The sequence below is a fragment of the Pogona vitticeps genome, chromosome 2 (assembly GCF_051106095.1).
Source record: "Pogona vitticeps strain Pit_001003342236 chromosome 2, PviZW2.1, whole genome shotgun sequence".
NCBI classification, from domain to species: Eukaryota; Metazoa; Chordata; class Lepidosauria; order Squamata; family Agamidae; genus Pogona; species Pogona vitticeps.
In genome coordinates this window covers 182,095,669-182,109,393 of record NC_135784.1, presented here as the reverse complement: position 1 = coordinate 182,109,393, position 13,725 = coordinate 182,095,669, and the positions used below count along the sequence as shown (strand labels likewise).

The 13,725-nt window shown below is 42.2% G+C and overlaps 1 protein-coding gene across 4 annotated transcripts in view; it reads left to right on the top strand.

The window, feature by feature from the left end:
• MAST1 (microtubule associated serine/threonine kinase 1) overlaps positions 1-13,725 on the top strand; it is a 106,745-nt gene that overhangs the window by 79,511 nt on the left and 13,509 nt on the right. For all 4 annotated transcript variants that reach the window (XM_078386596.1, XM_072991532.2, XM_072991534.2 and 1 more), the window contains 7 exons: positions 1,297-1,435; positions 1,607-1,739; positions 8,623-8,788; positions 9,281-9,382; positions 9,696-9,818; positions 11,196-11,305; positions 13,406-13,569. In XM_078386596.1, coding sequence (XP_078242722.1) covers positions 1,297-1,435; positions 1,607-1,739; positions 8,623-8,788; positions 9,281-9,382; positions 9,696-9,818; positions 11,196-11,305; positions 13,406-13,569 — 937 coding nt within the window. The remainder of the gene's footprint in view (positions 1-1,296; positions 1,436-1,606; positions 1,740-8,622; positions 8,789-9,280; positions 9,383-9,695; positions 9,819-11,195; positions 11,306-13,405; positions 13,570-13,725) is intronic.

Here is a 13,725-nt window from a genome sequence, read left to right as displayed (position 1 = left end):
TTAAATATAAACTTATTGAACTTTATATTATATAAATTTTATATAATATTATATTAACTTTTATCTATATTATGTTATATTAAATTGAGGGAAAGGCCTTGCTGAAGAAGGTACATCATCCTTTAAATTCTCTTTTAGAGTCCTTTGAAACTGTCAGGAAGCAGGTAGATAGTAAGGACACAGTAGTCCTTATTTACTTGGATTTCCAAAAGTATTTTGACTCTCCAGAGGCTCCTGAGGCAAACCTCACTGATGTGGGATAAATGAACTCTATATTAAAATAAATAAATAAGTGAATAGCTGGGTAGCTCAGTGAATTTGGCATTTGGCCACAGAATCTGAGACTAGGAGCCAGCCTGTGTAGCCTTGGGCAAGCTGCACAGTCACACAGTAAACCGCTTCTAAGTATTCTATAACTAGAAAACCTTAGAAAGTGTTGCCATGGGTCGGAATTGACTCAGTGGCACATTATTATTATTATTATTATTATTATTATTATTATTATTATTATTATTATTATTATTATTATTATTATTATTATTATTATTATTATTATTATTATTATTATTATTAAATAAGTGAATGCAGAAAAAAACAATCAAAATTATCAAGGGACTAGAGCAACTACAATAGCCGATATGAGTCTGCTTAGGTGTTAAGATCATCAGGGGAGGCCTTTCTCTCAGTCCCACCACCTTCACAAGTGGGTACACTGGAGAGGCGTTGTCCGTTGCTGCTCCCAGACTTTGGAACTCCCTCCCACAGGAGGCTAGACTGACCCCATCTTTGCTGTCCTTCCGCAAGCAGGCAAAGACTTTTCTCTTCAGGCAGGCTTTCTCTTAGTAACTGACTGCTTGAGTGGGAACTTTAAATGGATTATTGTACCTTACTACTTTGAATGTATTTTTAGTATTGCTTTTGTTTACCCATTTCTCAGGGTGGTATTTGTTTGACTTTCTTTTTAGTATTTGTATACTTACTGTTTTTAGCTTTAAATATTGACTTTTAATGATAGAAGCTGCCTTGGGAGAAAATGCACTTTTAAATTCCTGGGGCACAGATGTAGAGTGTGTGTGGGGGGGTTGCCTTTGTGTTTTCTTTGCCTTCCCCAACCAGTGCCTGATGGGCCACTGTGGCAGCATAAAGTTGGTCAAGAGAAGCCTTTGATCTGAGGCACCTAATGTTCTTAAGATCACAAACTTCAGATAAAAAAAAAACAGGACAGAATTGTAACCCACTATATGAGTAAAAGAGCACCCTAACCCTCTCTCTACCTTGATGCCTGGCTTCCTTCAGGTGGGGACTGTGCCACCCTGTTGAAGAACATTGGAGCCCTGCCGGTGGAGATGGCCCGCATGTACTTTGCTGAGACAGTCCTTGCCCTGGAGTATCTGCACAACTATGGCATTGTCCACAGGGATCTCAAGCCTGACAAGTAAGAAGCTCGAAGCTGGGTGTCCCTTGGGTCAGATTGCCAAGAGGGAGGCTGGGGTGGATTTTTGCCCATCCTCCTGACCTTTTCACAGCTTACAGTACCAGGACTTGGAGTAGGAGTGGCTGTGATCTGTTCTCTTCAGATGGTTGTCTCTCTGTTTTTTCCCCCCAGCCTACTCATCACTTCCATGGGGCACATCAAGTTGACAGACTTTGGCCTCTCCAAGATGGGGCTCATGAGCCTCACTACCAACCTGTATGAAGGTCATATTGAAAAGGATGCCCGGGAGTTTCTGGACAAGCAGGTGGGATCCGGATTGTAGGGGTTAGAGGGTGCATGAAAAGATGGATTCTGGGAGCTGTAGTCCAAAAAAGGAACTAAGTCAAAACCAAGTTGGAATGTTATATGAAGTATGCAGGGTAGAACTATGTACAAAATAATGTGATCTAATGGAGTTCTGTCCCTATTCCTTGCAGGATTAAACTATGGGTTACATGTAATACATAGTGTGCAGCTGAGCCTTACTTTCTTTTTTTGTTACTAAGTTGACAGATCAGAGAACTGATATTTGTCACACACATACCTTCGTGGAAATTTGTAAACCTCCTGGGGAAAAATCTGAAGCCTGTGTTCATCACAGCTGGCATTTATCCCGGTAAAGGGTTAACTCCAGAATGAAAACTAATAATCTTTGATAATCATATTAAAATTTGTCTGAGTATCAAAGTTGCACAGTTTTCACTGTTGCAGTAATTCCGGGCACCATCAGCATGTCTAATTTCTACATGCTTTATTTATCTACCATCATTTTTTTTCTATGAAAATTTCTTTGTGACTCTAGAAATCTGTTAACCTGAAATCTGAAAAATTTGCCATCTTACTGGTAACATTTTCGTTGTGGCTCTTGATTTTTGCAAGTCTCCAGAACTCTAGCATTCTATTATTCTAAGCCGAGGAATAAGACATTACGGTAACAATGGGTTAGGACAGTGGTGTCGAACTGTGGCCGTCCAGATGTTCTTGGACTTCAACTCCCGGAAGCCTTCACCACCACCTCTGCTGGCCAGGATTTCTGGGAGTTGAAGGCCAAGAACATCTGGAGGGCCACAGTTCGACACCACTGGGTTAGGACATTAGACTCTTGTAAAGTGAGAGTACAGTGGTGCCTCGGTTAACGGGCGCCCAGTTTAACGATGAAATCGCATACCAACGAACTTTTTGCGATCGCAAAAGCAATCGCATTGCAATGTTCCCTATGGGGAAAAATCGCTTTGCAATGATCGGTACCCTGTTTCGCTTACCGATCATCGCAAAGCGATGATTTTTTAACAGCTGATTGGCGGTTCTAAAATGGCCGCCTGCTGTTTTCTGGGACGGATTCCTCGCTTCCCGGGCAACGAAAATGGCCACCGTATGGAGGATTTTCGCTTTAAGGTGAGTTTTAAGCCCATAGGAACGCATTGAAGGGGTTTCAATGCATTCCTATGGGCTTTTTAATATTGCATAGTGACGAAATCGCTGTGCAGTGATTTTTGCTGCACGGATTATCGTCGCTATGCGAGGCACCACTGTATTATTAAGGTCACTGGTAGAGTGTGTTATTGGACTTACAATTGTCAATTTATAATAAACAATTTCATTGAAAGATAAACCATAATTCAGCTCCCCACGGCATGATGACAGATATCTGAAGATATTGACAGTTGGTCAAGATGGCGGCGCAAGTATTTGCAGCGGCTAGGCATTCCAGAGATCGGTCCTTATTATGGACTCTACGTGCTCAGGCACAAGTAACTTACAGTCGACAAGAATTATTATCTATTGGCAGAGACTGTTGCAACTTTGAATCGAGGGTCTCAACTTACAACATCCCAGCTGAGCTTTTAAGACGGCCTGCATATCGGGGGGTTACTCCCCCTGCTCTCCCTGTCAGGAAGAAAAGAACACGGAGAAAACGCAAGCAGAAAAGAGGTTGCAGGGCTGGTCTACGAGTGAGGTTAGGCAAAAATCCTCACAAGCCTGCATTGCCAAGTCTTTTTGTCTCAAATGTTAGATCTCTACCCAACAAGATTGAGGAGTTGGAACTTACTATCTCCCTACAGAAAAATATTCGAGACTGTTGCGTTATGATCTTTACAGAGACATGGCTTGATTCTTCCATCCCAGGGGAGGTAATTGAACTACAAGGACGCAGAGTACATCGAGCAGACAGGTCTATTGAATCTGGGAAGAGCAGAGGTGGAGGGGTTTGTGTTTACACAAACGATAATTGGAGCACAGATGTTAAAATAATGGACATTCACTGTTCTCCTGATTTGGAGTATTTGGCAGTGAAATGCCGCCCCTTTTACCTGCCTCGTGAGTTTAATGTTGTTATAATAACAGCAATATATATACCTCCTGATGCTAACACAACCACAGCTTTGAGTTGTTTGTTAACTGCTATCAGCAAACAGCAGCAGGCCTACCCAGATGGAGTGCTGGTGGTAGCAGGTGATTTCAATCAAGCCAATTTAAAGACCGTCCTCCCTAACTTTTATCAGTATGTGGACTGTCCCACTAGAGGGGAAAATACCTTGGATCAGGTATATTGTAACATCATGCATGGATATAAGACGAAGCCATTGCCTAGCTTGGGACAGTCAGATCATATATCTCTTTTTTTGATTCCATCGTACAGACCCCTTGTTAAAAGAATCAGACCATCAATTAGAGAAATACAAGTGTGGCCAGTGGATGCAACTGAGCAACTTCAAGATTGCTTTAGGAGCACTGATTGGACACTGTTTGAGGAGGACAGTGTTGATACTTATGCCTCGACAGTACTGTTTTATATCAAAAGCTGCATCGATGTTATTGCTACTACAAGACAAGTACGAGTGTTTTCTAACAACAAGCCTTGGCTAAATAGAGAAGTGCGCCTTTTATTAAAAGCCAGAAATACTGCTTTTCATTCTGGTGATGAACTACAGTATAGAGAGGCCAGAGCTAAACTGAAAAGGGGCATTAGGGATGCCAAAGCTATGTACAGCCAGAGAATTGAACAACACCTTGAAAGTTCTGACACTCGCCGAGTGTGGCACGGCCTACGACAAATCACTGGTCAGAGTAACAAAAACAGTCTGTGTAGCAGCAGTGATTTTTTGGCTGAGCAGTTAAATCAATTTTTCAGCCGTTTTGAGGTGGAAACAGGAACAACCATTATTCCAGAACCTACTGTCCATAATACATCACTAGAATCTACCATCGACAGACAACCACTAGTACTGCAGATTTCAGATGTGAGACGCGCTTTCCAGAATATTAATATTCGAAAGGCAGCTGGACCAGATGGAATCATGGGACGAGTTGTTAGGGGCTGTGCTGCAGAATTAGCTGGAGTTTTTACGGATATTTTCAATCTATCCTTGTTGCAGTGTTCTGTCCCCACTTGCCTGAAGACATCTATTATAGTGCCAGTCCCGAAGCAGTCAGCTGTGGTATCTCCCAATGATTATAGACCAGTAGCTTTAACATCTGTTATTATGAAATGTTTTGAGAGATTGGTGCTGGATTACATTAAGGCTAGTCTTCCACCTTCTTTGGATTCATGGCAATTTGCATACAGGAGAAATAGATCTACTGATGATGCTGTGTCCATCGTACTCCATACTGTATTGAGCCACTTAGAACAACAGGGAACTTATGCGAGGCTGTTGTTTGTGGATTATAGCTCTGCTTTTAACACCATTCTACCAAATAGGTTGTTTTTAAAAATGATCAACCTGGGATTACCTCAGGAGATCTGCATGTGGATAAAGGATTTTCTGACAGATAGGCCACAGTCAGTAAGGATGGGATCCCACCATTCTTCTACCCTGGTACTAAGTACAGGAGCTCCCCAGGGCTGCGTGCTAAGTCCCTTCCTCTATTCCCTGTACACACATGATTGCACCCCACTATATAACACCAATGCAATTATTAAATTTGCGGATGATACAACAGTGGTGGGACTCATAAATAAGAACAATGAGTCTGCTTATAGAAAGGAAGTACAAAGATTGATACTATGGTGTAAAGAAAATCATCTCACACTTAACATCAAAAAAACTAAAGAACTCATAATTGATTTTAGGAGGAAGAGAAATGTACATTTACCACTGTACATAAACGGTGAGGAAGTGGAGAGAGTTGGTAGTTTTAAATTTCTGGGCACTTACATCTCAGAGGACCTCTCATGGACTATAAATGCCAACATGCTAATAAAGAAGGCACAGAAGAGGCTGTATTTCCTGAGAATGCTCGGGAAGTTAAATTTATCACAGCATTTACTTCTGTCCTACTACCGTAGCACCATTGAGAGTGTCCTAACTTATGGCATTCTGGCATGGTTTGGGAGTAGCTCTGTAGCGGACAAAAAAGCTCTACAGAGAACCATTAAAATTGCCCAGAATATCATCGGGCTCCAGCTACCAACCCTGGATGACATCTTCACATCCCGCTGTCTGAGGAAGTCACACAGCATCCTGAGAGACTCTTCCCATCCTGCTTATAACTTTTTTGAACTGTTACCGTCTGGCAGAAGATATAGAACAATTAAGACTCGGACCACACGTTTTCTAAATAGTTTTTATCCTAGAGCTATAATTGCAATTAATAATGAGCTTAAAGACCACCAGTAGTGAATAATTAGTTGGACTGTGTTACTTGGCCTGAGGTGTAGATGTTTGTATTTTTAGTGGGGGATTTCTAGTGGGTGGGGAGTGTTTGGGGAATGTTATGTGTGTGCATGTGTCTGGTCTCTGGGTGTCTGTGAATTTCGTTGTATGATATACTGTGTATATACCTACGATGACAATAAATTTTATTATTATTATTATTATTATTATTATTATTATTATTATTATTATTATTATTATTATTATTATGACAAACGTCCGTTACTTCAATTCACTTCCATGCTAAAACTGGCAGACCTGAATGAAATTCTTCAAAGCAGCATGACCTTGTTCTCAGAATTAACTGGAAAACTGTTAATTCTGCTTTGAAACAATTAATGGATACTATTCTTCCAAGGTGCACTTTTTAAAAAAGAACTTTCACTTTCAGGGCACTTTTCCCCTGCACCCCTTATAATCATTTCAACACTCTTAAATACAGCATTTCAAATGTTGACAAATTCATATGAAGTGATGGTCATCTGGACCATGGTCTTCCTCCTGCACAAGTAGGTTGAAACCTCCCTGATCCAACCTTCCCCTCTCCGTTCTCAGCCCCCCCACACACACACACTGCAGTGCCCAGGAGGGTGAATAAGAGAGAGAGAGGAGCTTTATCTTACCTGTAAGCCACCTTCAGAAGTGGCAGGGCTTGTAGGAGGTGCCACAGGTGCAGGGGAAGGAGGGATAAAGGATCCTGGGTTTGTTAGCAAAAGAGTCCCTTCTCTCCCTTGTTTTTTCCTTCCTCTTCAGAAAGGGCCGGGGAAAGGCAGAGAGATTACTGTTTACCTCTTCCCACCCAGTGAACCATTTCCCCCCTTCCAAACAGCAATAGCAACAGGCAGCACATGGTTTCAAATCTCAGTTTACCATCACACCGAATGAGGCCACATTGTCATCTAGAGAGTATACTTCAGTGTCTTCAAACGACACAACCAGGTAAAACATGCCACAAAATGACCCTGCAGCTGGGCCCAAACTCTTGTCTTGTTGACTTAAACTCCACTGTGGACTTGAAATTGGAACTAATTACCACATTAAACATTATATCAACAGGAAGATCTTTTTCGCATTGCTACCCAATCAATGTCTTAAAAGAGTAATGTAAGAAAACACAATACAGATTGATATTATCCATATGGAGGAGAATTTATAGAGAATTTTCCTTATTTATATTTTTAAAAATCAGACCATCAATATTATTAGAAGTTCTACAATCAACAGGTGGGTGCTTCCAGGGAAATGGCTCTTAGATCTGCCAGGCATTGCTTAGCTCCTGTAAGCTGGGATGTGGATTTCCCAATTGTTATCCAGACTTTAAGAGATCTACTGTGTCTTTTTTGTGAGTGTCCTATGGTTGCCATATACCCATTCTCCTGCATTTTGAAGAAACTGTCACCAATTAATTTAGTATCCTAGTATTCTGTGGGGTGTTTTTAATTTTGTCACTGTTTTTTAAAAATATTAATACAATTGCCTGAGGCTGCAAATCCTGACTTGTTCTGATAATTTCATATACCCTTTTAGAAACTCACCTGCCTGGGTTTTTTCCCCCTAGTCAACTAAGAAGTTGCAAATGTTTTAAACAGACAAGGAATAGCACCTTTTTAAAAAAAAAGCAAGTAACGATGCCAAACAAACTGTAGACACGTCATTTGACCTCCATAAACTCTGTACTCTGTACTGATGCTGTACTTTGAAGCTAATCATAAATCTTAGACACTTTCTCTTTATTTTCTTGTTACCTCTATAATGAATATATTTCTGTCTTCTCCATAAGGAACCTGCTTTTTCAGAAACAAACTTTTATATTATGTGGCAAAAAGATGTATCACCTAAACAGTTGCCCTGTGTGCTATAGTTACAGTGGGGATAAATTAATTTCTTTTATTTCTGTTATTTTTCTTTTGTTCTCTGATCAAGGACCATTAAAATGGAACTAAGGAAATTAACCCAAAACAGGCCCAAACCAGAGTTATCCCCAGCTTCCTGTGTTCCTTGAGCCAGGAGACAGTCCACCTTCCCTTGTCCCAGCCTTCAATTTCTATATGCTGATCTTAAGGTAGAAATAAAGAGCACTAGTAAAGATAAAATAGTAAATCTTGGAAAAGGCATAGGGCAGCCTTAGGGTCGCCAGTTGAAACTTTATGCTCTTTAAAAAATCAACAACTTAGCTCTTTTAAAAAATCAACAACTTTTTTTGTAATTCACATCATTAGTTGAAGGAAACAAAACAATCGCAAAAGCACAGTAGTGTTTTTATAAACTGCAAACATATATTGTTTGCTCTTTATTTTGGAAGCCTCAGAGCAGTTTACATACATATTGATTAGGTCCAACCCTGTTTAACGTCAGCTATAGTGCAGCATCACATTCTTTCTAGACCATTTAGCCCACTGAAAGGTGGCAAGGATTGTGTGCTAGGTGAGATACCTGAACTCAGTAAAGACAATGCCAGTGCTAGCTGAATTAAGACATATGCCTTCATAGGTGTGCGGGACTCCGGAATACATTGCACCTGAAGTGATCCTCCGTCAAGGCTACGGGAAACCAGTAGACTGGTGGGCCATGGGCATCATCCTCTACGAGTTCTTGGTGGGCTGCGTTCCTTTCTTTGGAGACACCCCTGAGGAGCTCTTTGGTCAAGTCATCACTGGTACGTGGAGGACAAGTGTGGGTGATTATGGTCCACTCAGTTTAGTACTCAATGGCCTTATGATTTGCTCCAGGTTTGCCTAAGGGGATGAGGTGGCTCCTGCTGTCCTGTGGGCAAACACAAGGGTTGAAAAAGAGGGACTGGACTAGGAGTGAAGAAAGAATTAGATAGAACATCGCAGAGCAGAGAGCAAGGCCTTGGGATGAAGCTAAAGTCTTTGGGCTCAAAAATGTTGGGTTGCTATCCTACCCTTCCCATTGCAACTAAATATTGTACATGAACTATATTAATGAAACATGGACTGTCGTTTTATTTTCTTGTCAATAAATAGATAGAGTTATTCATCATGTACGTTGCAGTCCTTCTGATTAAAGCTGTAATCTTAATTCCTGTGGTGAGCAGACTCTTTCCTGCCACTCTTCTCCTCACCCCCACTCGTTCCGGCCATTCTAGTCAAGTTGCCATGGCTCCTCCTTTCTCTGTTGCTTTCAGATGACATCTTGTGGCCAGAAGGGGAGGAGGCTCTCCCAGCAGATGCTCAGCATCTTATCTCCTGCCTCCTGCAGACCAACCCCCTTCTCCGACTAGGGGCAGGTAGGGATCTATGTGGCATAGGTGGTGTTTCAGTGTGGTTTATTTCCATTGTCTCTTTCCGAGTTCTCCAACGGTTATTGTGAAATTTTTGCAATTTGGGAACATGAAACTGTGGACTTGCTGCGGCCTTGACATGACCCTGGTGATGCTCCCTGTGTTGCACAAGCCTTTCCCCGCCATCTCACCCCTCTTTGCCTGAAATCTCTGTCACACATTATTTCCAGGCCAGAGCGCCACCCGCCTGCCCCCGCCCACTGATCTGTAGCAACTTCCAGCCGAGGAGAGCAACACCTTAGCCTTTGTGTTTCTGCAGGTGGTGCCTATGAGGTAAAACAACATGCATTTTTCAAAGATCTGGATTGGAACGGACTTCTGAGGCAGAAAGCTGAGTTCATCCCCCACCTGGAATCCGAGGAAGACACCAGCTACTTTGACAGCAAGTGTTAAGTTTTTTATTTCTCTGTCCCAGCTCCAGAGCACTTTGCTTTAACAGACATAGGCAAGCTGAATTGAAGTGATTTGGTTTTGCATCGGCTTGATTCTCAGTTTCTTCTGCAACTGCATTTGATTTAGGTGATTTAGACCCTGGGTTGTTTCAGTGCCAATGTCCACACTGTACTCTCAATCCAGTGTGGCTTGATCCATGTCCACAGCTCCAGTTCCTTTGATACTGCCCTCCTGCTGATCCCTGGCTCATCTTTTATGGGCCGTCATCAAGCTGTTGGGTCTGTTTAAGGGCAGTTGTTTCAATTTGCATCCATTTTTATCATTTTTTTTTGTATGTGCGGACCTGATATACCGCTAAATGAATGTAGTAATGCAGTGACAAGGTGATCTAACACTAGACTCAGTAGTTTGCTTTTTTTTTTTTTTAAAGAAATGCTTAGAGGCCATCAGGGAGAAAAATAGAGGAGGTTGATTTGCTTTGACCTTTACACTGTGTGGTCATTGAAAAATAATTCAAATTCACCTATGCCATTTCTGGAATCAAGTATTTTCCAGTCGTAGTCATACACTGAATGAGGCCTGCTCTACTTTCCAGATGCCCATACACCTAAGTTGAGTCTATTTACCCTACAAAATGCTATTTCTTTGCTTCCTTGTATACTTAAGGGATATCCCAGTTTTTCCATCAGGGTATGTCCTCCCAGTGCAAACAGTGACTTTAGAAGAGGGCTTTGGCATTATAAAAGGGACGTGGTGGCACTGCGGGCTAAACCGCAGAAGCCTGTGCTGCAGGGTCAGAAGACCAAGCAGTCGTAAGATCGAATCCACGTGACGGAGTGAGCGCCCGTCGCTTGTCCCAGCTCCCACCAACCTAGCAGTTCGAAAGCATGCAAGTGCAAGTAGATAAATAGGGACCACCTTGGTGGGAAGGTAACAGTGTTCCGTGTCTAAGTCGCACTGGCCATGTGACCACGGAAGATTGTCTTCGGACAAAAACGCTGGCTCTATGGCTTGGAAACGGGGATGAGCACTGCCCCCTAGAGTCGAACACGACTGGACAAAAAATTGTCAAGGGGAACCTTTACCTTTACCTTTTTGGCATTATAGGAGAGCACATCCTTAGGATCTACAAGATTCCAGATTATCTAGACAGGGCTGGCAACTAAATTTGTAGTTTAAACCTTGAGGGGTATTGCCATTGACTGACCCAGAGGCCCTATCGGGTGCAGAAATGCAGCTACCTCCATGCCCAGTCTCCTTTTTCAGAAAGTTTGGCCAGAATTAGAGAGAACTCCCATCAGTCTGAAAGAAGTCACGCTTCTCCCACACCTCAGTGACCTCCATGAGCCAATGTTTCCCTTTCCAGCTCGTTCCGATCGCTACCATCACATTAATTCTTATGATGATGATGACACAACCGAAGATGAACCGGTGGAGATACGGCAGTTTTCATCTTGCTCCCCCAGATTCAGCAAGGTAGGGTCCTCACACTAACTACATTTTGATTTGATTTTTCCCTTTTTATATCTCAGAATGGGTGCAGTGCAATTTTCTAATAAGAGAATGATTGGGCAAGTCCCTATTTGAAATATTTGCCTCAGCCACAAACTGGCAGTGTGGCCCTTGATAAGCATTTCAAAATTGGCCTTCCTTGTCTGCAAATAGGAAGATGTTTCTCGTCTACCTTTTGGGGCTGCTGTAAAGATTAATGAAATAACAGGTATGTTTGGATAAATAAATCTTGGTTTAAGAAGCCAAGATAGATGTCCATGAGCTTCAGGTACTCACTCAGCTCCTGTGCTCTTCCTTTTGTGCAAATGACAAAACAAGCCAGGATATCACAATGGACCACAGTGTCCTGTTATGTTCAATCCAGAAATTATGGTTCATGATTTCCAAGAGCTGATGATACAGAAGCCAAATCTAAATAATCTTATTTGTTCATTTATTAAATTATTTGCATGTCGCCTTTTGGGCCAGGAAAGACCTCCCGAGATGACTTAGTACAGTATTACAAAACTTTGAAGAAATTTAAAAAGATTAAAAACAGAAAAACAAAGTGGCTTCAGCTTTTTTTACTTGTTTCATTGCTTGTAAGAAGAGAAAAGCAGAGCAACTGTATGTGGGTGCCTAAAGTCCATGCGCATAAGCAAAGCCTGGATATTTGGAACCAGCTACTTTATAGTAAATACGACCAACATTCAGACTGTACTGCAGCTGCTGATATTGCAAAATTATTGGTTCTTCATCTCTGAAAGGTTATTTGCATTCAGAAGCACAGGGTAAGGTGGAAACAGAGTATAAATGTTGCAGGAGATGAGTGCTGAACCAAATGACGCCACAGAAGCGTGAGACAAAAGCTCTTGTCCATCGGCGCAGGAGTACAAATGGGGAGACACTGTCATCAGCAGCCCAACCCTCTCTGCACATTTATTCACAGGTTAGCAGCCTCCCCGCAGGACTACATATTTGTACTTTCATGCTGGATGAAACAGTATGGGGTGTTGGCTGCTTTCAGGGGACGCTCGGGAGGAAGAAAGAGGACAAAATCACTCCACATTGGCCAGTTCCTTACACACACTCCTTCCTATTTCTTCCCTACTTGGAGATAACCATTATTTTAACTGACTTTGGATAGAAGAGGGAACAAGTGAATGGTAGAACTGCTTTTATTTTGATTGGAGGGAGGGATACTTCATTTAAAACATTTCTATTTGCATTTCATTAAAATAAAATATCCTTTTTGTTTCTCCATTGCAGTGTTTCCTAAGTACATACTAAAGAGGGGCAATCCAAGAAAAATAGTGGACATGAAGTCTAATTAGTCATTCCCAAAAGAAAGTTGCTGCTATCCACATTCCTGCTGCCTCATCACATAAAAAATGTCTACAATCTGATGCACATAGTTGAGTCTTAAAAACCAAACCTCCTATAGTCAGCTGGCTCAATCAGTATATCTCACTTCCTTTCCTACACAGTGAATGTGAAAATTGTTAAGAGTGCAATCATCATCATCATCATCTTACAACTTTAGAGCTAGTATCCTATGAGGACGCTGCAGGGAAAGCTACTGGAACTCGGTGGGTTGGCTGTGAAGCTGGGACTGGGAGTTTGAATCCCTCTCTGCTTTCTGGGAGAGAAAACAGCCAAGATCACCTGGGGTGTCATCACCTGAGCATTATGGGGTTATGTGCAGTTCTACCAGTGCAGCTTTGGGCAAGCTGTATGTTCCCAGAGCACCACCAAGAGGGAGTGCTAAACCACTTCTGAATACTTTATACCTAGAAAACCTTTGAGGGTCACTCTAACTGAGAAATAAGTTGGTGGAATATAATTACTAGTTGTGTCTCATGTTAATTCTTTTAAGTGGGGAGTCAGGAGCCATTCTGATTTTCATCTGGGGCACTGCATGTATGTTTGGGTGGCCATGTGGTTTGATAATGCCATTTCTGTCCCTGAGACATGTTTCTGTAGGTAGGGCCTTAATGGCAAATATGTCCCTAATGCATTTTTCATTTGCATGTGTGACCCTCCCTGACGTCCCCCCACCACCACCACCACCACCACAATCTCCAGGTGTACAGCAGCATGGAGCACCTGTCCCAGCATGAGCAGAAGACGCCCGGAGTCACCAAGCGGGACCAAAGCAACAAGCACAAGGATGAGAAGCTAGGCAAACGCGAAAGCCTTGGCAGTTTCACCCTTCGAGACAAGAGCTGGCGCACCAACTCCCCAGAAATGTGAGCCCCACTCTGGCCCTTACTTACAGTGGCTGTTTCTTCTTCGGGGCTGGAGGAGATTTCCACAAGAGTAGGGGAGGGATAGGCCTTTTCTATCCTCTTCCCATCTCCAAGAGAGAACATTGAGAGAGGGGACCTTCGGAATCTCCAGACTTC